Below are 25,517 nucleotides of genomic sequence, written 5' to 3'. Positions count from 1 at the left end.
ATAAACTTTTAAAATTTTAATTAATTAATTTTAAAGATTTTATTTATTTATTTGACAGAGAGAGCACAAGCAGGGGGAGTGGCAGAGGGAGAGGGAGAAGCAGGCTCTATGCTGAGAAGGGAGCCCCATGTGGGTTTCGATCCCACGACCCCAGGATCAAGATCTGAACTAAAGGCAGATGCTTAACTCACTGAGCCACCCAGGCACCCCTAAAATAATCTTGATCGTTAAGGCTGGCACTTTTAAAAGCTACTACTCTTTTGATTTAGGAAGGGGGAAATTTTAAAACCCTAAAAAATTTATATATTTTTATTAACCACTACTAAAACTCAGATATTTGACATAATAAACATGTTGTTGTTTTTTTTTTTAAAGATTTTATTTATTTATTTGACAGACAGAGATCACAAGCAGGCAGAGGCAGGTAGAGAGAGAGGAGGAAGCAGGCTCCCTGCTGAGCAGAGAACCTGATGCGGGGCTTGATCCCAGGACCCTGGGATCATGACCTGAGCTGAAGGCAGAGGCTTTAACCCACTGAGCCACCCAGGCGCCCCAAAAAACATGGTTTTAAATATAAAACAAGTAGAGCATTATAGTGTAGCTAACTCTGAGCCATTGTGTATGAAATTGTAGATATTTATTTATCTTTTTTTTTAATTTAAATAGGCTCCACACCTAGCGTGGAGACCAATATGGGGCTTGATCTCATGACCCTGAGATCAAGACCTGAGCTACGATCAAGAGTCGGACACGTACCTGAGCCGCCCAGCACCGCTGTAGATGTTTATTTTTGACCTATACTCACTCCACCGAAGATAGAGCTCAAGTACAAATAAAATCCTCAAATAATCCCCAAGCTTCAAAAGGCAGAAATTGAAGTTAGAAGCAATAACTCATCCAATCAGACAACTGGTCTACACACGATCCAGAGATCATAACACAAAGTCAAGCATACTCCGTCCTTCTATAAACCTGCAGCTACCTCCAACCCCCAGCAGCTGTTTTCTAGAAATCACTGATTCACTGCCGCGTCCTCGAGGATAGCCAAGATATGGAAGCAACCTGACTGTCCACTGGTAGACAAATGGATGAGGAATGTGTGGTGTACACACACACACACACACACACACACACACACACACACGACACACACAGAGGAATATCACTGAGCGATAAAAAAATGAAAGCTTACCATTTGTGACAACATGGATGGACCTAGATGGTATTTAACTAAATGAAGTAAGTCAGACAGAGAAAGAAAAATACCATGTGATCTCACCGACATGTGGAATCTAAGGAACAAACCAAAAGAAACAGATTCATAAATACAGAAAACAATAAATAAAATAAAATACATACATACAGGAGAAACTGATGGGTGTGGGCACGAGATCAGCAGAACAAGTGAAGGGGACTAGGAGGCACAGGCTTCCGGTTATAAAACAAGTCAGTCTTGGGAATGAAAAGCACAGCAGGGAATACAGTCACTAATGTCGTTAACTTTGTGCGACGGCAGGTGGTCACTGGACATGGCAGTGATCACTTCCTAATGTACATAAACACTGAATCACCGTGTTGTATACCCGAAACCAACAGAGGACTGTGTGTCAACTACGCTTCAATAAAATAATAAAATGAATGACTTCACCACCTGCCCCCCGCCTGCCTTTCTGGCCTCAACTCTTGCCATGTTCAGCTCTGCAAAATTCACAGGTTTTCTCTCCAAGTATTTTGTTCATGTCCTATGCGCATATGCCAAATTCCCTGTTAAGAACTGCCCTTTCCTTTACTGTCTTTCTACGGCTCTGCGAACTCCTACTCATCCTTCAAGACCCAAACCAAATGTCAGTCCTTTCGTTGTCCATTCCTCCCACCCAGGAAGTCTAATCAGCAAGGCTTAGTTTCCAACAAGCCTTATATTATTGTTATTTATTTTCACATCATAATTGGAACCTGCCGCTTGACAGCAGAGACTGTAGCATAAATAGAATGTCTGGTGTGTGCCTTGTCCCTGGTAGGTAGCCAATACATGGCTATTAAGTAAATGAGTTGCTAAATAAATGGAAGAGTAAAAATGAAAGATCTCCCCTGAGTCTCCCTCCAGTTGGACTCCTTGGGTCCAACTCGAATACACTACAGCGGTGTTTTTCAAATCTTAACACGCAGGTAAGTCACCTGGGGCAATCTTTTAAATGCAGGTTCTGATTCGGGGCGCCTGAATTCTGCCCCCCTCCACGTTTTGTGTGAGCGCCGCGCTTTGTGCTTACTTCCAGCGAGGCTGCATTCGTTCATATGTCCTTCAGCAAGAATGTGAGTTTCAGGGGACAGAAATGGTGTCAAACGCGTCTTATATCCGCTTCTGCATTCTCGGCACCTTGCCCGGAACCTGGGTCATGGTAGGTGCTTAAGCTATGTTTGTTTAATTACTAGTTTCTTTGAGGCTGTTCAAAGACAATGCCTGGCTTCCTTCATTATCTGTGCATTTGGAACGACTTTGCTAGTCAATGACACTCCTGACTCCCTCGGAGCAGTCTGGATCCTCTCCGTAGGAGAACAAAAGTAATTGGTTACCCAAAGCCCCAAAAGGGAGCTAAAAACCCGGGAGCAATTAAGTCGACTGAACACAGCTGTGGTCAGGTAGGCTGGAAGGAGCCACTCTCCGTGGCCCGGAGCCCCGCGGGAGAGATCAAGGAGCTCTGTGACCCAGGCGAGTGACACACCGTGAAGGACACTACCGACTCACTTTGATCGACAAACCTAAGGCACAGGTTGGGTACAAGCTCTCGATGAAAATTTTGATATAAAAGACTGAGAACAGCTTCCTTCTGTAAGAATCAAGAGGGAGCCAGAGAGGCCAGAAGACAGGAAAACTTACAAGACATACATATTTAATGACATGCGACAGGGCCTACATTATTTATAAGTCCGAATGCCCTCTGGCTGAGTTTTAATTTGCTCACAGTGAACTGTTACGCTTGCGTTTTGTTAACGGACGTCCGGCCTTTACGCTGAGGAAGAGGCCGAAGAGAAGGCTCGGCCCCCAGAAAAGGGAGTGATGGCAAAATGTTTTGCTTTGAGAAAAATAAAACCCCGCTCGTCTGTCACTGTGCCACTCCCAACTACTAGTGTTTTTCTGAAGGTTCGACGCCTGGCAACTGGGGTAGAGCACAGATGGGTTAAAGGCACATTCCTAACAGAAGGAGTCCTGTCCCCATTACATAAGGCTTCGTGCACGGTCACTTATGAGCACTTTTATTCCTCTCTATGATTCATTACACCCCACTGGTTCCCAAAGCCAGAGGAACCCAGGGAGACCTACGAAAGGACAGAAAGAAGTCAACACGTTTAATACCAGAAAGTTAAGAAGACAAACACGTTTTGTCCGATTCACGGAATCCTTTCCATGACCTCTTCCTGGCCAGAGCCACACAGAACACAATAACTGTCTCCAAGTCGATCTGGCCAATTCATAGAAAAAAATCAGTTATTTTGGTAGTTTTCAGTGTAAGGACAAGGCCTTGGCTGTTCAGCGCTTGTTATCTGACCTACAGGAAGTGCCAACGATATTACAAATCTGACCAACTGCAAGGGATGACAAGGAACAGGGTCTCCCCTGGGCTCCTGCCAAAGGGCCGATTTATCCGACAAAGTGCGTGTGAGACACAGCGCTGAGGACACCACGTGAATTAATATCGTAAAGGGTCACCAGTAATTAAAGGGAGAACTGCAGGTTGCTTCTGGCCCCGGGTCCTTCTGGATCGAGGTGCTGGTAAGGGACAGTTTGCAGAAACGAGATGTCATTTCCCGCAGTAAATGTCACAGGACGTTCCACAGAGATGAGCCCACAGCTGCTGCTCGCCCCCCGCGCCCGCACACTTGTGCACAGACCCTCGCTCCGGGCTCAGGCCCCAAGAATCGCCAGCCTCCAAGTCTGACATTTCGCCCTGACAACTGAAGGGAACAACAGTTGCCTGACACAGCTGTGGTCTGAGGGCGAATGTCAGGAGGTGGGAGCTGGCAAGGCCAGTCCCAGTCGCGAACTCAGGGGGAGCGATGACTTCTGAGAGTCCGGAGCCTCGAGCAGCCTGCTGCTGGGTCCCCAAGCCCCCCGAGGGCTCAACCCTCAACATCTGATTTGAAAATGGAGAAAACACAAGGGTTACTCCAAACACTGGAGTGTTAAGTCACCCTAAGCTTTCTGACTGTGTCCCTTAAAATGGAACGTGTCTCTTCAACCTTCTGAGCATGGTGGTGTCAGTGAGTGCCAACATCCCATCTTGCTACGTCCTCTCGGATCCCTGTTGTCTCATAAATACATTCTGTCTGTGTGGCTGTGATCAGCGGGCAAAGACGTGAAGTTATTCCTACTTATTTTTTCTTCCCAAAGGCCATCTGATCAGAGCATTCTGACAGCCCTCGCAAGAACGCTGTGATTCTGGCTGTAGACGTTTATCGTTCACTTTGCCGCTATGTTGGCAGACTACGGTCTGTCCGAGCTTACTTCGGACTATGGAATCTTTTAAATAGTTTTTAGTCATTTGGATTTAAAATTAAAAACTTTTTTTGTTGTTTAAGATTTTGTCTGTCAGAGAGAGAGAGAGAGAGAGAGCACAAGCAGGGGAAGGAGGTGAGGGGGAGGGAGAAGCAGGCTCCCCTCGGAGCAGGGAGCCCAATGTGGCTTTGATCCCAGGACCCAGAGATCATGACTTGAGCTGAAGGTGGATGTTTAACTGACTGAGCCCCCCCGGGCATCCCAAAATCTTTGGTTTTTATAATATACTTTGTAATACATGTTTTTTTTTTTTTTTTTTTTACCCTAAACCTTAGAAGAAGAGGACTAAAATATTAGGAAATGTATTTCTATATGTATGTCTTAAAGCTTGTTAAAGTATTTTGCAGGGGTATCTGGATGGTTTAGTCATTAAGTGTCTGCCTTTGGCTCAGGTCATGATCCCAGGGTCCTGTGATTGAGCCCCACATGGGCTCCCTGCTCGACAGGGAGCCTGCTTCTCCCTCTCCCACTCCCCCTGCTTGTGTTCCCTCTCTCACTGTCTCTTTCTGTCAAATAAATAAATTAAATATTTATTTAAAAAAAAGATTTTACATATAGGATGTTCTCTGAACCAACACTTTCTTACCATAATCCTTCTCCACTTTTAATATCTGGCCACAACCTTCCCATTAAAGAAGTGAAGCAGGTGCTCTGCTTTATAACAATTACCATTTCATTTATTTATTTATTTATTTTGGGGGGAGAGAAAGAGAGAGCACCTGTGTGCACACTCAGGCGCACAGGGGGAGAGGGGCAGAGGAGAGAGAGAACCTTAATTAAGCAGGCTTCGTGCCCAGCTCAGAGCCCGACATGGTGCTCGATCCCACCTTGAGATCACGACCTGAGCCAAAATTAAGAGTCGGACGCTTAGCTGACTGAGCTACCTAGGTGCCCCTACAATTACTATTTTATTTTATTTTATTTTTTTACAATTACCATTTTAAATCATATTCTCCCATTAGCATAACATGTGCTCCATACGTAATAGCTGCTACTACTATTATGGCAATCCACGCCACCCAATGCCTGCTCCAAGGATTATATTGTATGTAAAATATATACACACATGTATAAATATGCCATTTATGTTTTATAACATGTTTTTAAAAATGTACCATGTGTCGGGTCATGAAATCAGTTCAGTGGGTCTCAGCCAGAATTTTATAAGAAACGAAATAAAATAGAAAAAAATATTTGAATACATTTCACATGTTAAAAGAAGTGTTCTGTAAAACTTGTTTTAGTGTTGTTAATTGGTTGTGTCTGGTGTGTATGTAGTAACGAACTGTATTTCTCACTGTTAGTTGCCTTAAAAATTTGAAAGCTATTGTTACAAGGCTTATATTTCTAATGAAAATAATGAAAACATAAGTATTCACTCTAGAATAAAGGAAAACAACGATGCTTATTTTTCTATAACTAATATTTGATTCTTTTTTTAGAGGGGGCAGGAGCAGAAGGAGAGAGGGAAAATCTTAAGCAGGCCCCATGTTCAGCATGGAGCCGAAATGGGGCTCGAGCTCATGACCCTGAGATCATGAGATGAGCAGAAATCAAGAGTCAGACGCTCAATTGACTGAGCCCCCAGGTGCCCCTAATATTTGATTCTTATCTTATATATTCAAAACACCATTACTCAGCTTTGTACAGTGTGGTAAAAGGTACTGAAGCCATTTAAAAGTAATTTTCTTTTCTATGGATGCCATTAGAAAATTAATTGCCAAAAAAAAAAGAAAATTAATTGCCCAGCTTTTGTCAACATGACTATTTCCCACAAATGGGTTCTCTTTCCTTTTCCATTTATTTACTATGAGTATAATAAGAAGACATCCAAGGACTCTCGCTGTTTAGTTTACTACTCTCTAGTGATGACCTAGTTCCATGGCAAACACGTGACAATTCCCCCTTTATGACAAACTGGTCTGTAACAAGACAGTATCTCATTGGAAGTGTAAGAAAAATAATTCTAATCCATCCACCCAAACACACACCTGCATCCCCATTATACCTTTCCATATTAAAACACTTAAAGTGTTTATGAACTCTTCTCAATAATCGTAATATCTAGGGTGCCTGGGTGGCTCAGTGGGTTAAGCCTCTGCCTTTGGCTCAGGTCATGATCTCAGGGTCCTGGGATCAAGCTTTGCATCGGGCTTTCTGCTCAGCAGCGAGCCTGCTTCCTCCTCTCTCTCTCTCTCTCTCTGCCTGCCTCTTTGCCTACTTGTGATCTCTGTCAAATAAGTGGAATCTTTAAAAAAAAATCATAATATCATAGGCAGATGAAAAATAATCAATTTAGTTGTACTTTGCAACTGTGCATTTTTGCTTATGGAGAAAACAGAGTAGAAAATAAGAGGAAGTGTTAATCTATGGAGGTCAATGTTAATGTTTGTACGAGTGGTGGGGAGCAAAGGCAGAAGTCCCACGCTCCTTTGAAAAGTCACAGACTTGGTGTTGGTATTAAGCCAACCTCACGGACATCAACATTCAGATGAGAGTTAGGACCTAGACCACGACCATGGAAGAATGAGAGTTCTATCCCTGAACGGAATTCACAAATTTGCCACTTTGTTTTCTCAATATTAACTCCAGTTGGACCATCCACTTTGACCATTTAAACGTAACATTCATTTCTAACGGAAGGAAGTTTCCATGGGGAAGGCTTTCTATAACAAGTGCAGACACTTAAAAGGACAAGGAAGAGTCTAAGAGTTCCCTACCTCCAGATTTTTTAAAGATTATATTTATTTATTTTAGAGGGAGAGACAATGCGTGTGCGCGTGAGGGCGGGGGAAGGGGGGGATGGAGAGGAGAGAGAGAAAATCACAAGCAGACTGCCCTGCGTGTGGAGCCCCACCTGGGGCTTGATCTCACGACCCTGAGATCATGACCTGAGCCGAAATCAAGAGTCGGATGCTTAACTGACTGAGCCACCCAGGCGCCCCTCAAACCATTTCAAACCATATACTGAGTACTTGCTCTGTGCCAGGTACTATGTTAGGGGCTGGAGACAGAGATGAGTTTCCAACTGAGTGGGAGAGCCTCCAAAACACACGCATGCAAACGACAACTGTATGAGCTCACGGCTATGGCTGAGGTATACTCAAGATACAAAGGAAGCACGGAGGAGAGGCATCCATTCCCAGGAAGGTCATACAGCACGACGTATGTTTGGGACATTGCAGAAAGGGCTAAACCATCTGAGATCTGCAGACTTTGAAACAACGACAATCTGATTTGATCTGCATGTATTCAGGGTTCCATAATTGTCTGGCAGTGCTGGGAAGCAGTGAGAGGCGGGAAGAGAGGAAAGACAAGGCTGGAGATGAGGGCAGGGCCAAGGTCATGGGCAACATCTCAAAGGCTGGGACTTTATTTTATGACCCAGATACTACTCAAAGCACCAGGACTGCCCAAGTAATATTCAAAAATATTATTCAAAATATCTTGAATGCCAAAAGAGAAATTTAAAACATATAAAAAGACATTTTTATTAGTCATTCTATCTCCTTAAAAAATTTCAAACCTTTTTCAAAACCTTCCTGTTTCCTTTAATTTTTATCACGGTTTCTTAATATATATGCCATCTTAGTGCTCAAAACCTTTTGCATTCTATCACACTGGCTGGTCAATCATTTCCCATGTAGACATCATACATGTTAGAGTTTAAATGTTTATTTACTTAAGTAATCTCCACACCCAACACAGGGCTTAAACTCATGAGCCCAAGATCGAGAGTCTACTGATTCTACTGACTGAGCCAGCCAGGTGCCTGTCCTATATGTTACCTTCAACGGCTGAAGAATGTTGGGTTCTTACCATGGACAACTTAACCATCTTCTTTCTGCTGTCCTGTAGGCTATCTCCAGATCGCTCCATGACAAACGACACTTGCACAGTTTCTACATACCTATTTTATCTTACGCTTTCCTTGAAATTCCTTGAATTTCCTTGAATTCTAAGGTGTGACATTTCCAGGCTACCAGGAATGAATATTTCTACAGAGTTTCTTTCCCTGGGTGGCAGAGGGCGTGGCACTTACGGTTTTGCTCCAAGTAAGGCCTGTGGTGTGGTGTTCCTTGATGTACGCTTGCAGCTCGCTCCAAATGCTCAAATACGACTTCACCCAGTCCACGTGGCGCAAATCACTTTGTTGTAAAAGAGGGCGGAAGAGAGTAGAGTTAGGATTGAAAATAAAATTTAAAAAAGATTGGTGGGAACATGGTAATCCAGTAACTAAGGCCCTGGAGGACCCTGGGCCAATTGTCCTTCTGGTTCAGTCCCCGTGAACCAATTCTGAAAAGGACTCGACAGGCCGGTGACCCAGGTCTCTCCTGAGATGAGACAAGTGTCCTCCCTGAGCTTCAGGTGTGGGGCAGAGAGGACCACTGGGAGCGGACCCAGCAATTCAGGCCATGCGTCCTCTCGTGATCTCCAACAGGGAGATGAACGTGGAGGGAGGCCATTTCCTTCTGTACTGTTTGTGACGCAAAATGAAAAGCAATGTGCTTTCAGAAAGGAGAATGGCATTAGAAAAAAAAAAAAGTCCTTTGGCTGGTTTTCTAATAATCTGACTGAATTATTTGGCCAAGAGAGTCATGAAATTAGAGAATTTTAGAGTGGTAAGGAGGGTGCTGTTGCAAGGGGAAGGTTTCCTACAAACAGGGAACACCCAGTCCCTAACTCAACACGGAGTTGTAGCGCTGGGCACAACTGCCCAAACACCTGTTTCCCAAACACAGAATGACTGAATTCTAGGAGAGGAGCTCAGCACTGTGGCTGTGGGTTTTTTTTTTTGGTTGTTGTTGTTTGTTTGTTTTAATAATAGCTTTATTGAGATATAATTCAAATCCCATACAATTCACCCATTTAAGGTGTATAATCCAATAGATTAGGTCAACAGAATCAAACAACCATCACCGGTCAATCTTACAACATTATATTACCTCAAAAAAAGAAATCTCATATCCATTAGCTGTTACTCCACATTTTCCCCAAACTTTCCCAGCCCCAGACAGGTGCTAAGCTACTTTCTGTCTCTCTGGATTTGCCTGTTCTGGAATTTCGTATAAATGAAATCATTCAATATGTGGGTTTTTTTTGTTTTTTTTTGTTTTTTTTGCATCTGACTTCTTTCACTTAGGATATTTTAAGGTGCATCCATGTTGCTCTTGTATCAATACTTCATTTTCTTAATGACTGAATAACATACCATTTTATGGATATACATTTTATCTATCTGTTGCCATTGACTAACAGTTGGATTGTTTCCACTTTTTGGCTATCATAAATAAAGCTGCTACGAACATTTGTGTCCAAGGTTTTGTGTGAACATGTTTCATTTCTTTTGGAAATACACCTGGGAGTAGAACTGCTGAGTGTGTCTGCTTTTGGCAGTAAAAAATATCTGTACATATTTCTTAAACTGAGTGGTGGGCATAGAAGTCTTTTTGCATTTCAACGGTATCCTTTCTATATTTTACAAATATTCTTTCACATCTACTCTGTGTTTATTAAAATAAAACATAACCTAGGGGCGCCTGGGTGGCTCAGTGGGTTAAGCCTCTGCCTTCGGCTCAGGTCATGATTTCAGGGTCCTGGGATCAAGTCCTGCATCGGGCTCTCTGCTCAGTGGGGATCCTGCTTTCCCCCATCTCTCTCTGTCTGCCTCTGCCTACTTGTGATCTCTGTCAAATAAATAAATCTTAAAAAAAATAAAATAAAACATAACCTAAAAGAGAAATAGTTATGCAAAATTTTGAATATGTAATATTGGTCAATGACCTGGCCCTCAAGTTTCCTTCAACCTGGGCCAGCGAGTGAGATGCAGGAGCCCGTGCACTTGCTGGATGAGGAGCACTTCCGCTTCTACCACCCAAGGGCTCAAAGGGGGATCCACTCTTGAGCCTGGCACCCAGAGGATGGAACTTTATTGCTTTTATTTTTGTCCCATTCCTGCCCAGAATGACTAGCCATCAGCCACATCACATTTAGCTAAGTGTTCACAGGGCCAGCCATGACATTACGTAGGAGAGGGGAAGAAATCCCATGACATCCCCTGAGTAGTTGAGAGACAAAGCATAGGTCTCTACTCGATCCCATTTTCCATTCCAACACCAGTTTAAGTGTCTCTAGGATCTATTATTCGTACTGCAGAATGCGATGTCTTTTTAAGCTGGTTCTCCAGCGTGCTTTGGACTCATCTGCACTGCTTTTTTTTATAGACGTCTCTCTGTCCACCCCAATCGTATTTTGTCTTTTTTTTTTTTTAAGATTTTATTTATTTATTTGACAGACAGAGATCACAAGTAGGCAGAGAAGCAGACAGATAGAGAGAGGTGGAAGCAGGCTCCCTGCAGAGCACAGAGCCCGATGTGGGGCTCGATCCCAGGACACTAGGACCATGACCTGAGCCGAAGGCAGAGGCTTTAACCCACTGAGCCACCCAGGCGCCCCCCAATCGTATTTTGTCTTAAAGTACTCGCTGGTCTCCCTTCCAGTGGCCTGGTTAATTGTCACATCTCCTTTCTGCTGCTCATTTACACTTCATTTCCTGATTTCTCCTTCCTTCTCTCTGCACTCACCAGTTCTGTCTTGGGCAGCATAAAGAGTTGTGACCCTCTAGGGCGGGTCCCTCACGAGCCATCACAGAGCTCTCTGGCTGTTGCGGAAACACATATGGGGCAACACGGACTCAAGTAGGGAGTTTATCATCACAAGGGAACTGAGCCAGACTTTCTAACGCACATACGTTATCTGGATAACGGACCTCACTTCCCACTTGGCTTTAGCTGCAAAGATGGGATATTTCCTTAACATTTGCCAAAAACTCACCTTTGAAAGGAATCAGGGGTGAACTACATGAAGCTTTGGGACAAACGTATGACAAGCAAGCACCTGAAAATTTGGCTAGTAAAGGAAGGTACGTACCTGTGTTTGTAGTCCTTTAGGACCCTGTTAGTGTAAAAGGTGGCGGCGTCATTCATCTCCTTGACATAAGGACCGGGCTTAGGGGACTGAGAGAACAGGACCATCACCCAAGCATAGAAGGAAAAAGAAAAATAGGATAAGAAAGAACATGCCTTCAAGATGAAGAAAAGCCATGGAAATATTAAGTGAAAGTCAGGAGGCAAACATTTTGCTCTGTAAAGAGGAGGGTGAGACATTTCCACATCTCAGAACACAAAGTCCTGAACTGTAAACATGGTAAGAAAGGTCTGGGGCATTCACCCTGAGAGGATTTCCCTGCAGTGTAACAGACAGAAGGAGCCCGAAGGTAGCTAGAAGTTCTCCGAAACACTGCTTTGGAATGGGGTGCCATTCCCTGCGGACGGACTCACCACAGCTATCCAGCCGAGGGCAGGGATGCTTTCGCTGACGGCTGAGAGATGATTGAACATTTTACTCCCCCGGTTTCTCTCTCGGAAAGTCTGGATTTCCTGAATCTTTTCTGATATCGGTTTCAGAAGCGCAGCCACGTCCTTCTGCAAGCAAACATTGAGTACTGTGACTAAGGGCAGAACAGAAGCTAGGGCGTCTACCCAGCATGGCCTCAGCAGGAGTGCCTGGGACCTGTCATCTATCTGTCAGGGGCTTCCAGAGTAGGACGGGCTGTTGTTGTTGTTGTTAGGGGGAATACTGTATTTTCATTCTCAGAAGTACGAAAATGTGCATATTTTTAACATTATTACAACTGTCCTCTGGAGACATGGACGAAACCCAGCCCTATGAGACAGCCCCTGTTTTAAAGAATCCGGGAGGGACCACAGGGACACGGAGCATGGTCGGTCATATTTCCAAATGAGGTGCACAGATCACATGCTGGAATGACACAGGTCTAAAACCAGGGTGGGTGAGAGGTTAGTCGAAAGGTGTGTTCTTGTTCCTGTGGGCACCGATGTGAGGGAGGGTCCTCCGTTTGACCACAGATCCTGTAATCCATGTGAAAAACTGAAAATCTTCCAAGGGGCTCTTTTTAAGAAAATGGATTTGCTTATAATATTTAGTAACCTGGGTCTGGTTTGGCTTTCTACATTGTGCCCCATGAACTTGGCCAACGACCACTGGTTACTCTGGCTTCTGATTAATTAATTAAAAAACTAACTTCCTTAGTCATGTAAAAACAATTTTCAAAATTATGTGAGTTGAGGTAAGGAGGTGACTGGAACACCTCCCCATCCATCCCTCTAGCAAGCTCTACTTTGGTTTTGAAGTAGATACAAGGTTACCTGATTTTTTTTTTTTTTTTTTTTTAAATGTGCTCCAAAGAACTAGAAACGGCCTGTACTTCAGCTTCGTAAAAGTCACTGAAGACGTTCTGGTAATATTTTACTAAATCTCATTTGCAGGAAGAAAAGTGGAAAAGCCCTTAAAACTCCTTCCTATCTTTAACTGAGAATTCAGAGCAAAGGTTTTCAACCTCGGCCACACGCTGAAATTACCTGAGAGCTTTGAAAAACAGAGGCCTGGGTTCCACCCCCCGAGACTGTGACTTAAGTGGTCTGGAGGTGGCCTGGGGGGGGGGCGTGCTGGGAAACGTTCCCCAGGTGCAGATTTTAATCACTGCCATGGTGGTGGCTTAGGACCCCCAAGACAGTTGTTTCTGCAAGGGACAGCAGACCATTAGGGAAGAAATCGCTTTCAGCCATAGCCGTTTCCAGACCTCACTTTCCTTCTTTCCCCCTTCCTCATAAGAAATGCATGTAAGGGCTTTGGAATTAGAATGACATCAGTTCAAATCTCAGCTCTGCCACTTACTACCTAAACGACCTTGATCAAATTCCTTAATCTGAGTCTTGGTCTCCTCATCTGTAAGTCAGAGACTTACAGACTCCCCTAGCTACAGGAGATACAGCATTTTAAGCCTCTGGCACATGGGAGGTACACAGTAAATGGATATGATTATTATTACTATCATGCAATTCGCTCAGACTGGAGGCAAAAGGGCTGTCCTCTCTCTAATAGGTAACACTCAAATAATGTCTGTGCATTCAAGATGAGAGGCTCCCAAGAAATATCCACCTAGGCTAACAGGGTTTTAGGATTATGGAATCCAAACCGGGTCATCTAATTCAGCTTTTGACCAACCCATTCAAGTAGGTCAGAATCAGTGTTTCCAAAAGTAACTGAAAGAGAAAAGAAACGACCAGAGGGTCGTTCACATGTATTTCACGTGGGTGCATGATTCGTGAACAGTTGTCTCAGTTACACGGCCCACACATGTATGCGTGTGTACTGGTCTGTTTGCATGGGTATGTGGCCATGTGTGTGTATGAGTGTACTGGTGTGTGTGCATGTGTGTACTGAACCACACAGTACAATGTATTTCTCATTATGAATTTCAGTCTGAAAGTTTCAGAAGCATGGATCAAATCCAATTCCCCAATCTCACATAACTAGGAGACAAGATTAGCTAGCAAGCGTTGGCTGAGCTGAAGCTGGAACCCAGGTCTTCTAAGAAGCCCCGAGAAAATTCTCTGCATTGGGTGCTCAGAAAAATATGGTTCGCTCCCCAAACACAAGTTTCTTCTCTGCCAGCAAGACTAGGGAAAGGTATTGTGAAGATATTAAGGGCTCAGGTCTGGAATGAGACTACTGGGGTTCAAGTCCTTGCTGGCCAGGGTTTTAGGCCTTTCCACACATGTGATTCCATGATCTCCTCTGCAAAACAGTCTTGGGAATGGTCCCTACTTCACAAGACTGTTAGAAGTAAATGAGAGGACACGTCAGCACCTGGTACAGAGTTGGGTGCTCAGCAAACGGGATGGGGGGTGATCTTAGGGTATCTGCCAGTGAAGCCTCTGACTGACCAGATTCACTGACCAGCTCCTTCCTATCACTTATATGCAAACACAGGGAGAGAGATTTCCTAGCTGGGATATGCACTTTTTAAATTTGTCCATGTTGAAGGAGGAGAAAAACAAAAAAGGTTGTTGCAGAAGCTAGCCAGGTCTTGTGGAAAATTCAAGAATACCTTTCTGCTTTCTTGCTTACCCTTAGAACCATTCGAAAGAAAAGATCTTATCGGTTTGGCAGGGAGACCCTGACTCAGAGTTGTTAGTGGCTGAACTGTGTCCTTCACAAATCCAGATGTTTAAGTCCTAACCCCGGTACTTCAGGACATGTCTGTATTTGGAGGTAAGGTCTTTTTTTTTTTTTTTTTTTTTAAAGATTTTATTTACTTATTTGACAGAGTGATCACAAGCAGGCAGAGAGGCGGGCGGGGGGTGGGGCAGGCTACCCGCTGAGCAGAGAGCCTGATGCGGGGCTTGATCCCAGAACCCCGAGATCATGACCTGAGCCGAAGGCAGAGGCTTAACGCACTGAGCCATCCAGGCACTCCTGGAGGTAAGGTCTTAAAAGAGGTAATTAAGTTAAAATGAGGTCACTAGGGTGGACCCTAACCCAAAAGGACACAGACGTGTATGAGGGAAGATCATGAGAATACACAGGGAGATGCCCGCCTTCCATAAGCTGAGGAGAGAAGCTTTAGAAGAAATCAACCGCCATCTTGATTTCCCACTTCCAGCTTCCAGAAGTGGGAGAAAGTAAATTTCTATTGTTTAAGCCACCCAGTCTGTGGTACTTCATTCTGGCAGTTCTAGCAAACTAGTGTAAGGGGATAACGGCTCTACAGGAGAGGAGAGCAGGTACTCTGAATCCTCAACAGCAAACAAACCTTTCCATGAAACAACCCCTTCCCAAACATTTCCTGCCCAAACACAACTCTTCCATGTTTCCTTCTTAATGGCTGCCCAAAGTCAGGTTTGAATGCTCTCCTTGGAATTTCACTTTTTATTTATTTATTACAACATTTTAAAAATTAAGTACACACTACCCCCAACGTGGGGCTCCAACTCACAACTTCAAGATCAACAGTTGCACACTCTATCGAGTGAGCCAGGCAGGTGCCCCTGGAAATCCATTTTGAGAAGGGCAACATTTCCCTCTTCAAGGGCTTCTTTTTAGTCCAAATTCAATACCCGTTTGAAGGTGTGTTATAGGTACTTCCAGAAGGCAGATGATTTTTATTTATGGCATAACTACTAAAAAGCATTATTCTGATTTTGTCTAACAGTTTGCTAAGTTATGATATTCTTGCTGCAGTGACAATTTTGAGAAAGGCCAGAATATCTGAATCATTGGTGATAACTGGCTTATTGCCTCAAGGGGAAAAATAACCAGAAACACTGTATTTACAATGTTAGATAGATTTATTAAGGCCATCTTCGTTTATCTCCAACATCCCAAGAACAAACTCTAAGGTCTGAGGAGACAGGGTATTCTGGAAGATATTTTATATTGCTTATCTGATGAAAGCATCATAAAGATTGAGAAAGTTTTCTTGTGCCTTCGTTTGGGAATTGCTCGAAGAATTGTCCTCATTAAAAAGAAAAAAAAAAAAAAGAAAGAAAGAAAGAAAAGGAAAGGAAAAAAGCCAGGCTCAGAGAGCTAAGTACGACGGCTATTGGCACAACCTCAATAAACAGTATAGCTTTAATTCTGTGCCAGTAGATTTCTCCCCTACTTCAAACTGGGCTTACATTCTCCAGCTCATCCTGAACTTTCACAGCTGGAATCAAACACGGAGAGAAAATTCGGGTGATGGTGTGATTTCTGTCAAGGCTGATCATGCCAGGATGTCAGAGGAAATGCAAACAGGAGAGGTGATTAGTTAGAGGTATTTCCACCTGTTTGGGGAGTGAGCCTGTATCAGGCACACTTGATAGATACAGGTTGAAAGGCAGATGTCAATCAGCACTGCAAAAGGGCTTTCCACTCACAGGAGGAGATACATTTACCAGGCGTCCTGTTTTTTTTTTTTTTTAAATGGATGTCCTGGCGATGGCCCCTCAGAAACATCTAGCAATTACTGTGCTGCAAGGAGGACCTCAGAAAGAAAGGAAACCATTTTGCAAGACTCAAAGGAAGAGTAAGTGGAAAGTCTTGCCTGCCCTTCCCCTCAGTTCTCTGGGCTTCCACAGAAGGAGAGAACATTTCAAGACTCCATGTCTTTACTTATGACCCTAGTGTCTGCTTTAAGGTTGAAGAATTGAGACCCATTATCTGCTTCATCTCAGTTTAGCTCCAGAAATAATTGTTTTGCAGAAAGTAAAATTAAAGAGCTTTATCAGCAAGCGCTGGAGAAACTTTACCCAAAAAGGAAAACCAATTTCCACGCATGCTGTTTTGTAAGGGATGGAGCAAACTCTGGGACTTTGACCTCAAAGAAGTGTCACTGAGTGAAAGGAAATAAGCCTGTTTCTGGAATCCAGGGTTTTTATGTGGTTCTACATCAGGTACAGAATGGATCAATCCATCGTTACTTCTTTTTAAATAATTTTTTTTTTTTGGATTATAAAACATATAGATGCTCTTTGTGAAACACTGGGAAAAAAAACCAGATGGGAAAACGTAAGTGACAATAAACATAATTAATTCCACCACATGAAAAAAAGCATGCTAAATGTTTATTTTTTCCTGGTAGATATGCTTATTAGAGATATCTTCAAAAATAAGAATAATTTACTTTAAAAACACTGGTTATTAAGAACATAAACAACAGTCCTTGAATTCAAGCAGTTCAATTAAAACAAGCAAGCATTAAAACAAATAAAATCCCATTAATATATATTCTTGGCAAGTACTGTGAGAACTCTGTAATTTTAGAAAGAATGTTTTAAATGTAAATACTACAAAAGCATTACTGTTATGACTCAAGCAAACTCAACAGCATCAAAGAAAAAATTGGATTTTATTTGAATCCCACTTACATTTAAAATTCAAGAAAACTCACACCAAACAGTAATTCTTAGCCAACCATACTGCCAATTATCAATCATTATTACTGGCTAATGTGTTCTTGTGCAGAGTTTTACCAGTTGGTTCTACATGTGTATGAATTATAGCCCAGAAGATATTTATGGAAAGATATATATCAAAGAGGTAACAAAGATTTTTTATCTAATTTTATTGGCTTATTCATATATTCTACATTTTTCAATCCATACATGCATTTCTTCTCTGATGAAGGGAAACGTTTTAAAACATATTAACCACTTTTGTACCTTCAGTGATAGAAAAAAATTTTAATAGGGACTATTAAATTGGGGGCGCCTGGGTGGCTCAGTGGGTTAAGCCTCTGCCTTCAGCTCAGGTCATGATCTCAGGGTCCTGGGATGGAGCCCTGCATCGGGCTCTCTGCTCAGCAGGGAGCCTGCTTCCCCCCTCTCTCTGCCTGCCTCTCTGCCTGCTTGTGATCTCTTTCAAATAAATAAATGAAATCTTTTTTTTTTTTTTTAAATAGGGACTATTAAATTTACACATATCAAAAAGTATTTGGCCTCTTCCTTCCTATGAGAAAAGCAGCTTCAGGAAAACATCATCAGAAATTACCAGAATGAATTATGCAGATGAAGAATAGGCAAAAGTTAACCAAACCAGGAACAGTATTTGCTTCTAAAAATATACTTATTTGGGACGTGCTAATAAATGAAGTGATTGTTTTCATCATTTTAAGTTAGGAGCAAGTATTTTTTTCTCAGAAACATCAATTTGACCTAACCTGCTTTGGTGCAATTATAGACATTTCCTTTCATGTTCCTCTTACATAAAATTCTCCCACTGTCCAGGAACACTTTGGAGGTTCAAGAATATACCTCATGGAAAGACTTTAGAAACGTCTGTACATTTAAGACAACTTGTACATTTAAAACATCTGCAAAACTGTCACAGGAGTGAACCTCAATAAACAAAACTCACGAAGCCCACAAATGTACCCACCCGGTACCGTGTTAGTTTCATTATATTATTGTCATTTGTCATTATATTGCACCATGACAAATTCCTTGGAAAATATTTTTATATGCTCATAAGGATTTACATTCCACATGTATATCTCATTTTAGGGTTTGCTAAACTCTCTTTAAAAATATACTTAAGAATCCCAAAGGCTTTTTTGCTTGTATTTCTTAAAAATCATTTTTAAAGAGTAAAACCATAAAGACTTGGTCTCCTTGGGGGAATGAATGGTTTCGGAGAGTTGCATTGTTCTGATACCTAAGAGAGAAGCTTCCAACGTTTGAAAACTCCTACTTAAATTTTTAATGTGAATCTGTCAACATCCATTATACTCAACAGCACTTTCTTTTTTCAGTAATTTTTTTTAAAAACAATTTCAGACATATATAATAGCATAGAGACTAAAAGAGAGGCATCCATGTATATGAAACATAATTTAATATTGCATAGGGGGGAGCCTGGATGGCTGAGTTCGTTAAGCACCTGCCTTCGGCTCAGGTCATGATCCCAGAGTCCTGGGATCGAGTCCCACGTCGGGCTCCCTGCTCACCGGGAAATCTGCTTCTCCCTCTCCCCGTGTCCCTGCTCTCTCTCTCCATGTCTCTCTCTCAAATAAATAAATAAATAAATAAATAAAATCTTTTAAAAATTTTTGCATCAGGGTCCAGGATCATCACTATGCTATTCCTTTACTGACATTTGCTGGGGGAACAGCTGCAAATGCAGAGTTCTGGAGCCTGGGACAAACTACTTAGACTGAACCCCAGGGAAGGCACTGAAGCTTGATGTCAAACTTTCTATTTTTCTCATAAAGGTAGAACAGTGCATTTGAGGTTGCAAATTGCTCATTTTTTAAACGGAGGTATAGTGGACGTGAAACATTATATTAGTTTCAGGTGTGTAACAATGATTTGATACTTCTGTATATTGCTAAAAAATCACCCCAAGTCTGGTTCATAACCATCACCATATATAGTTACGAAATATTTTTCTTGTGATGAGAGGTTTTAAGATTACTCTGCTAGCAACATTCAAATATGCAATGCAGTATTATTAACTGTAGTCACCATGCTGTTTGTTACATTTTCAGGACTTACTTATAATAGAGCTGGAAGTTTGTACCTTTTAATCCCCTTCACTGGTTTTGCCCCCCTCCTCCCCTCCCCACTGGCAACTCCCAGTGTGTCTTCTCTACGAGCTTCCTGTTTCGGTTTTGTGTGTTTTTTTTGTTTTGTTTTGTTTTGTTTTTTGATTCTACATATAAGTGAGATCATCTGGTATTTCTCTCTCCCTGATTTATTTCACTTAGCATATGGGCTCAAGGTCTATTCATGTTGTCACAGACGTCAGAATTTCATTCCTGTTTATGGCTGAATAATATTCCATTGTATACAGATTCCAATTTGCTCATCTGTCCTGACTGACACTCAGGCTGTTTCCAAGCCTTGACTATTGTAAATAATGCTGCAATGAACACGGGGGTGGAGCTTTCTCTTCACATTAGTGTTTTCGTTTCCTTTGGAAAAATACCCAGAAGTGGGATTGCTGGATCATATGGTAGTTCTATTTTTAATTTTTTGAGAAACCTCCATACTGTTCAGTGGCTGCACCAATTTACATTCCCACAAATTGGGCATTTTTTAATTAGAATTTTTAAAAAAGATTTTATTTATTTATCTGACAGAGAGAGTGCACAAGCAGAGGAGGTGGCAAACAGAGGGAGAAGCAGACTCCCTGTGGAGCAGGGAGCCCGATGCGGAGCCCCATCCCAGGACCCTGGGATCATGACCTGAACCCAAGGCAGATGCTTAACCAACTGAGCCACCCAGGCGACCCCAAATTGGGCATTTAAAAAAAAAGATTTTATTTATTTATTTGACAGAGAGAGAGATCACAAGCAGGCAGAGAGGCAGGCAGAGAGAGAGGGGGAAGCAGGCTCCCCACTAAGCAGGGAGCCCAATGTGGGGCTTGCTCTCAGGACCCTGAGATCATGACCTGAGCTGAAGGCAGAGGCTTAACCCACTGAGCCACCCAGGTGCCCCCAAATTGGGCATTTTTAATGTAAAGTCTTTCCTGCCAAAGCATTCAGCAAATCCCTGGCTAACGAGCCTTCTCCAAAGTCATTTTTTTTTACTGTTCAGATAATAATACAAGTGAGAGTTTACACTGTTGTTGCCAATATATTTTAAATTATATATTTTAACACTCAAAGCCTTATTTACGATTTCAGGGCCACTGACACTGGGCGATAGATACATTGTCAATCCCCACTTAGAGTTTCTGTCTTTCGCACTGTTCACGCGTGTGAGCCTTAGCTCTCATCATCTCTAGTTTCTGTGTGCAGTAGGTGAAGCAGTCTTCACTTTAAAACCTACAATCGATTCATCAGAACAAGAGCACAGTTCTGCTGACATGATAGGCGGGCCACAGTTTTCGCTAAGCTCTCAGTGTTTGACATGTCTCAGAAGAGGAGCTACGCCATACGAAAAGCAGAGTTGAGTAGAAATCTCACTGTTTACATAATGACCCACAACAGCTTGTGTCCTTATAATACCTTATATATCCCAAATCCCGCTGCAACAGTGGGAGTCAGGAGAGGGAAACAACAGCAAAACAAAACAACCAACCAAACAAAAAATGCTATAACATTAACTGTTCCCTCAGGTTGAGATTTATTGTTTTCATTATAGCTGTTCTGATAGGTAGTCTTTCTTTCACTGGTAGTACAAAAAGAGATCAGTTGAGCCAGAGAAAAGATGTCTTTTGCGTTTACGCATGGGTGTGCTGGCTGAAAAACGAACGTGGGATACCCAGGAAGCTCTAGTGTATCTCTCCTGTTCGATCGGATTCGACAAAATGGGTTCCTCGAAAATGCTGGGTTCATGGCAGGGATGTGGGATTAGCTGGATTATTTGAGATCCAGAAGAAAGTAGAGCGTCAACCATGGGCAATGACATACTATATCATGGCAGAGAGAAACCAGAAAAACACACTAAGTTGAAAAGCAACAACCTAAGCTGGTTATCCACAACAAGCTTGAGAGAGTAGACTGGGTGACCAGGAATGATCTCATCTTGCACTTTGTTATGTTTTCGTCTTATTTTATGGGCCCAGCTGAGAAGATACCAGCTCTTAACCTATCTGGGGAGGCATCACCTGGCTTCTGAGAGTGACGACTTTTGTAATCACCTATAATTTTACTGTACAGGATACTGAACATCAATGCTGAACAGCAGATCTCATTTTGTGCTCTACTTAAAAGCACAGGGACTTCACCAACAATCTCTAAGGGGTATAAAACCTGGAGAAAATCGCCAAAACTGTTAGAATTCACCAGCTGTATAAAATCTAAAATATACGGTGACCAGAAATTCGTTCTTTGAAATGCAAAAAACAAAAACATAAACATACAATACTGTACTGCCATTAGTTTTTCTACCAACATTTGCTGAGCACTGACTATACGCCAAACACCATACAGTCACCACTTGGGTCTACTCTGCCATGATAAATCTCAGTTTTTGAAGTATCTTTTTTTTTTTAAAGATTTATTTATTTGATGAGAGAGAGCACTGAGCAGGGAGCCTGATGTGGGGCTCAATCCCAGGACCCTGGGATCATAACCTGACGCTTAACTGACTGAGCCACCCGGGGCCACTAACTCTCAGTTTAAACTACCAAAGCTCTATGTGAAAAATCCTAGCCCAGTCAGCAGCATCTGCTGGGTCACTGTCTTCCCCCTGGATAAGTTGCCCCTGGTAGAAGGCTGGCCAGATCTCCCTGAGATTCATTTATGCAGAACGTTGCTGAGATGACATAAACCCGTCGTTTCCATTTCAAACTCAAGAGATGCAAAGTCTTTCAACAACTACCCAAGAAATCTTAAGGTAACCCATATGGTAAGTGAACCATTACTGTATCAAGCTACCGATGCTTAGTTCCAATCATTCTTAATTAGAAACCAGCTTTTTCTTTAAGATTAGCACAATCTCCATAAGATTCTACTGTCTGCTTTTATCAAGAATTATGCTTCCCGCTGGGAATCCAACAGAACACTGGCCCCAGTTTGGGGAACAGCTCCCCACAAACAGTGCTTCTTGGTCCAGGGAGGTTGGGAGAATTCTGCATGTGGTATCCCCCTTTTGGCACATCATGATTCATCTTGGTATACTAAAGGAGGTACTAAAGGAATCTATTTAGCTTTGTTTAACCTGATGTTCCTAAAGCTTTTTTTTTTTTTTTTTGGCGCACGGAAACTTTGCTCTCCCCCATGCCCTTTTCTAGGGAATCTGATATTCTGTGGGACACAGCGTGGGAAATCCTGATCCAGGAAGTCGGGGTGGGAGGCTTGCAGGACTCCCAGAAGTCTGCGGGGCTGCTCACTGGGTATCCACAGTCCCCTCCTCTCCAGTCAGCCTTGCTCATTACCATGGAAACACTTTCCAGGGCATTTAATGGAGGTGAAGAAGCCTCTTCTCCTCATCTCCCTCATGCTCTCTCTCTCTCTCTCTCTCTCTCTCTCACACACACACACACACACACACACACACACACACACACACACACACACCCCGTCTTCCGGAGCTATAATAATCTCTGGGAGGGCTGTTGATGCAGCCCGCCCCCTCTGCACTGAGCTTCTGTCTTCTACTGCCATCCCCTCTGCCAGTCTTTTTTTGACCAGCCCCACGCCCACTTCTAATCGCTCCCACCTGTCTCATTCCTCTCCCTTCTCCTCATCGTCTCTCCCTCTTTCTTCTCTTGCCCATGAAACCATGGTGTGAAAAGGCAGACTATTTAGAAACAGAAGCATTCTTTTCCTTCTGCAGAGCAAAATGATGGCGAATGACATTTGCTTCTGGTCTTCATGTCTCGAGCTGTCTTTTCTCCCTGTGCAGCTCCACGGCCATGGGAAGCTTCTTGGTATCCAGGACAGGTTTCTGGCTACTTCCACGCCCAGAGAAGTCCCAGAGCTTTTCCTGATTTAAGGTTTCCTTATGCCACAGATCTCCTGGGTTCAGTCTTACCCGTGCTTGGAGATTGCTGTGCCTGTTTTTTCACACTGACCCCCAAGGGAAAGTGTAGCCAACAGTGTGTGAAGCTAGCATGAAACTATACAGCCAGGATGGCTTTCTATGAAACATATGCAGGAAAACCATTCTTTTCAATTAGCAATAATCGCGCCTCGGATAAACCTCATTGGCTATGATACTGCCACTGCGCAAAGCTAGGAAGACCATTCTTTTATCTTTGATTCAGTTGGAAGGTATAAAGCCCATAGATCTTCACCAGGAGATACGGAGATGATTGTATTCATTATACTTCTAGAGAGAGTCCCCTTGTTATGTGTTTGTTTCTTCATTTATTCAACAAATGTATGAGGAGTGCCCTCTACGTGCTAGGGCTGGTCAGACATGTTGGGGTGGGGCAGTAGATACAACGGAGCATTTGCAGCAGCAAACGATACAGAGACTTTTCTGTCCCTGCCCTCTTTTGTTCAAGTGGGGTGGGGAAGGAACTGGCTCACACAATTTTGGAGGCTGACAAGTCCCAGGATCTGCAGGGTGGGCTGGCAGGCCAGAGACCCAGAAGGACTCATGGCACAGTTCCAGTCTGAAGGCCAGCAGGCTTGAGACAGAAGAGCTCATGTTAAGTTCGAGTCCAAAGGCAGAGAAAAGCTGATGTCCCAGTTTGAAGGCAGACAGGGGGAATTCTTCCTTACTCAGGAGAGGGTCACGATTTTTGTTCCATTTAAGCCTTCAACTCATGGATGGGGCCCACCCACACTAGGGTGCTTTATTCAACCTACTGATTTACATGTTAATCTCATCCAAAAACACCCTCACAGAAACAGCTAGAATAATGTTTGACCGAATATCTGGGAATCCTATGGCCTAGTGAAGCTGACATATACAATTAACCATGACGAGAGGAGACAGACAACAGTAAGCCCTGCAGGGGGCAAATATACTCTGTGGGAAGCAGACTTCTGATTAAGGATGATCAGAGAAAGTATCAGTAAGAACAAAGAGTAATAAATGACTAAATTATATAGCATGTTAGGTATTAAAAGCTGCTGGGGAAAAAATTGGAGTCAAGTCAGGGGGATCAGAAATACACGTGAAGATGAGTTTCAGTCTAAAATAGGACTGCCGGGGTGCCTGGGTGATTCAGAAGTTAAGCGACTGCCTTCGGCTCAGGTTAGGATCTCAGGGTCCTGGGATTGGAGCCCCAAGGCCGGCTTCTTGTTCACCAGGGAGTCTGCTTCTTCCTCTGCCTGCTGCTCCCCCCCTCTCCCGACCTTGTGCTTGCACTCTCTCTCTCTCTCTCAAATAAATAAAATCTTTAAAAAAATTTAAAAGAAAATAAAATAGGGTGACCAGAGTTGGTCTCATGAGGAAGGTGACATTTGAATAAATACTTGTAGGAGTCATGAGCCATGGGGCTGTCCGGGGGAAGCAGATACAACTGTCGCAAGAGGAAACCACCACTGTGGGGGTCCCGAGGCTGGAATGTGTCTGCGGTGTTCAAGAAACAGCCAGCGGACCAGTGGAGCTGGAAGGAGTGGGAGGAAGGGGTGGGGCAAGAGGTCAAAGAGGAAATAGTGGGGCGCAGGGGAGCAATTCACACAGGCTGTTGAAAGGACTCTGGCTTCTATCCCGAATGAAGTGGAAATCACCAGAGTTTTGAGCGGAGGGATGACATGATGTGATTTTCTTTTCTAAGGATCACTCTGGCCGCTGTGCTGAGAATAGAAGGCGGGAGGGTTGGGGAAGGCGGGAGCAGGGAGATCATATTTGAGGCTTTGCAGCAGTGTGGATGAGAGATGGAAGCAGCTGGGGCCAGGGTGACTGTAGGGGAGACTGTGAGAACTAGATTCCGGGAGGGATGTGGGCTACCCGAGCACAGAAGGAGTCAAGAATAACTCCTTGGTTTTTGACCTGGTTTTTGACCTGACGTTGTGGTCACTTGAGAAGCAGACACTGAGAAGGAAAAGATGTTAGGAGGAAGACCCGAAGTTCAAATCTAACACACTGTTTAGTCTACCCTTAACCATGCTTTCCAAGGGGCCACAATTCACTGATAGGTCTGCAAAGTGGCTCTTGATGTCCTTAACTCCCTTCCCCACTCCCAAGCTTGATCCTCTTCTGCTTTCCATTCTTCA

The 25,517-nt window shown here is 43.2% G+C and overlaps 1 protein-coding gene across 1 annotated transcript in view; it reads right to left on the bottom strand.

Moving 5' to 3' along the window:
• The window catches only part of LOC111156708 (cyclase associated actin cytoskeleton regulatory protein 2), a 132,745-nt gene that overhangs the window by 23,688 nt on the left and 83,540 nt on the right, over positions 1 to 25,517 (bottom strand). The window contains exons 5-7 of the mRNA XM_022517746.1: positions 11,893 to 12,036; positions 11,483 to 11,568; positions 8,595 to 8,700 (exon numbers count right to left, since the gene is read on the bottom strand). Of these exons, the coding sequence (XP_022373454.1) occupies positions 8,595 to 8,700; positions 11,483 to 11,568; positions 11,893 to 12,036 (336 nt within the window). The remainder of the gene's footprint in view (positions 1 to 8,594; positions 8,701 to 11,482; positions 11,569 to 11,892; positions 12,037 to 25,517) is intronic.

This window comes from Enhydra lutris, unplaced genomic scaffold, assembly GCF_002288905.1.
Source record: "Enhydra lutris kenyoni isolate GAN:26980312 unplaced genomic scaffold, ASM228890v2 scaffoldscaffold48, whole genome shotgun sequence".
Classification (NCBI taxonomy): domain Eukaryota; kingdom Metazoa; phylum Chordata; class Mammalia; order Carnivora; family Mustelidae; genus Enhydra; species Enhydra lutris.
This window is presented reverse-complemented; position numbering and strand designations above follow the sequence as displayed.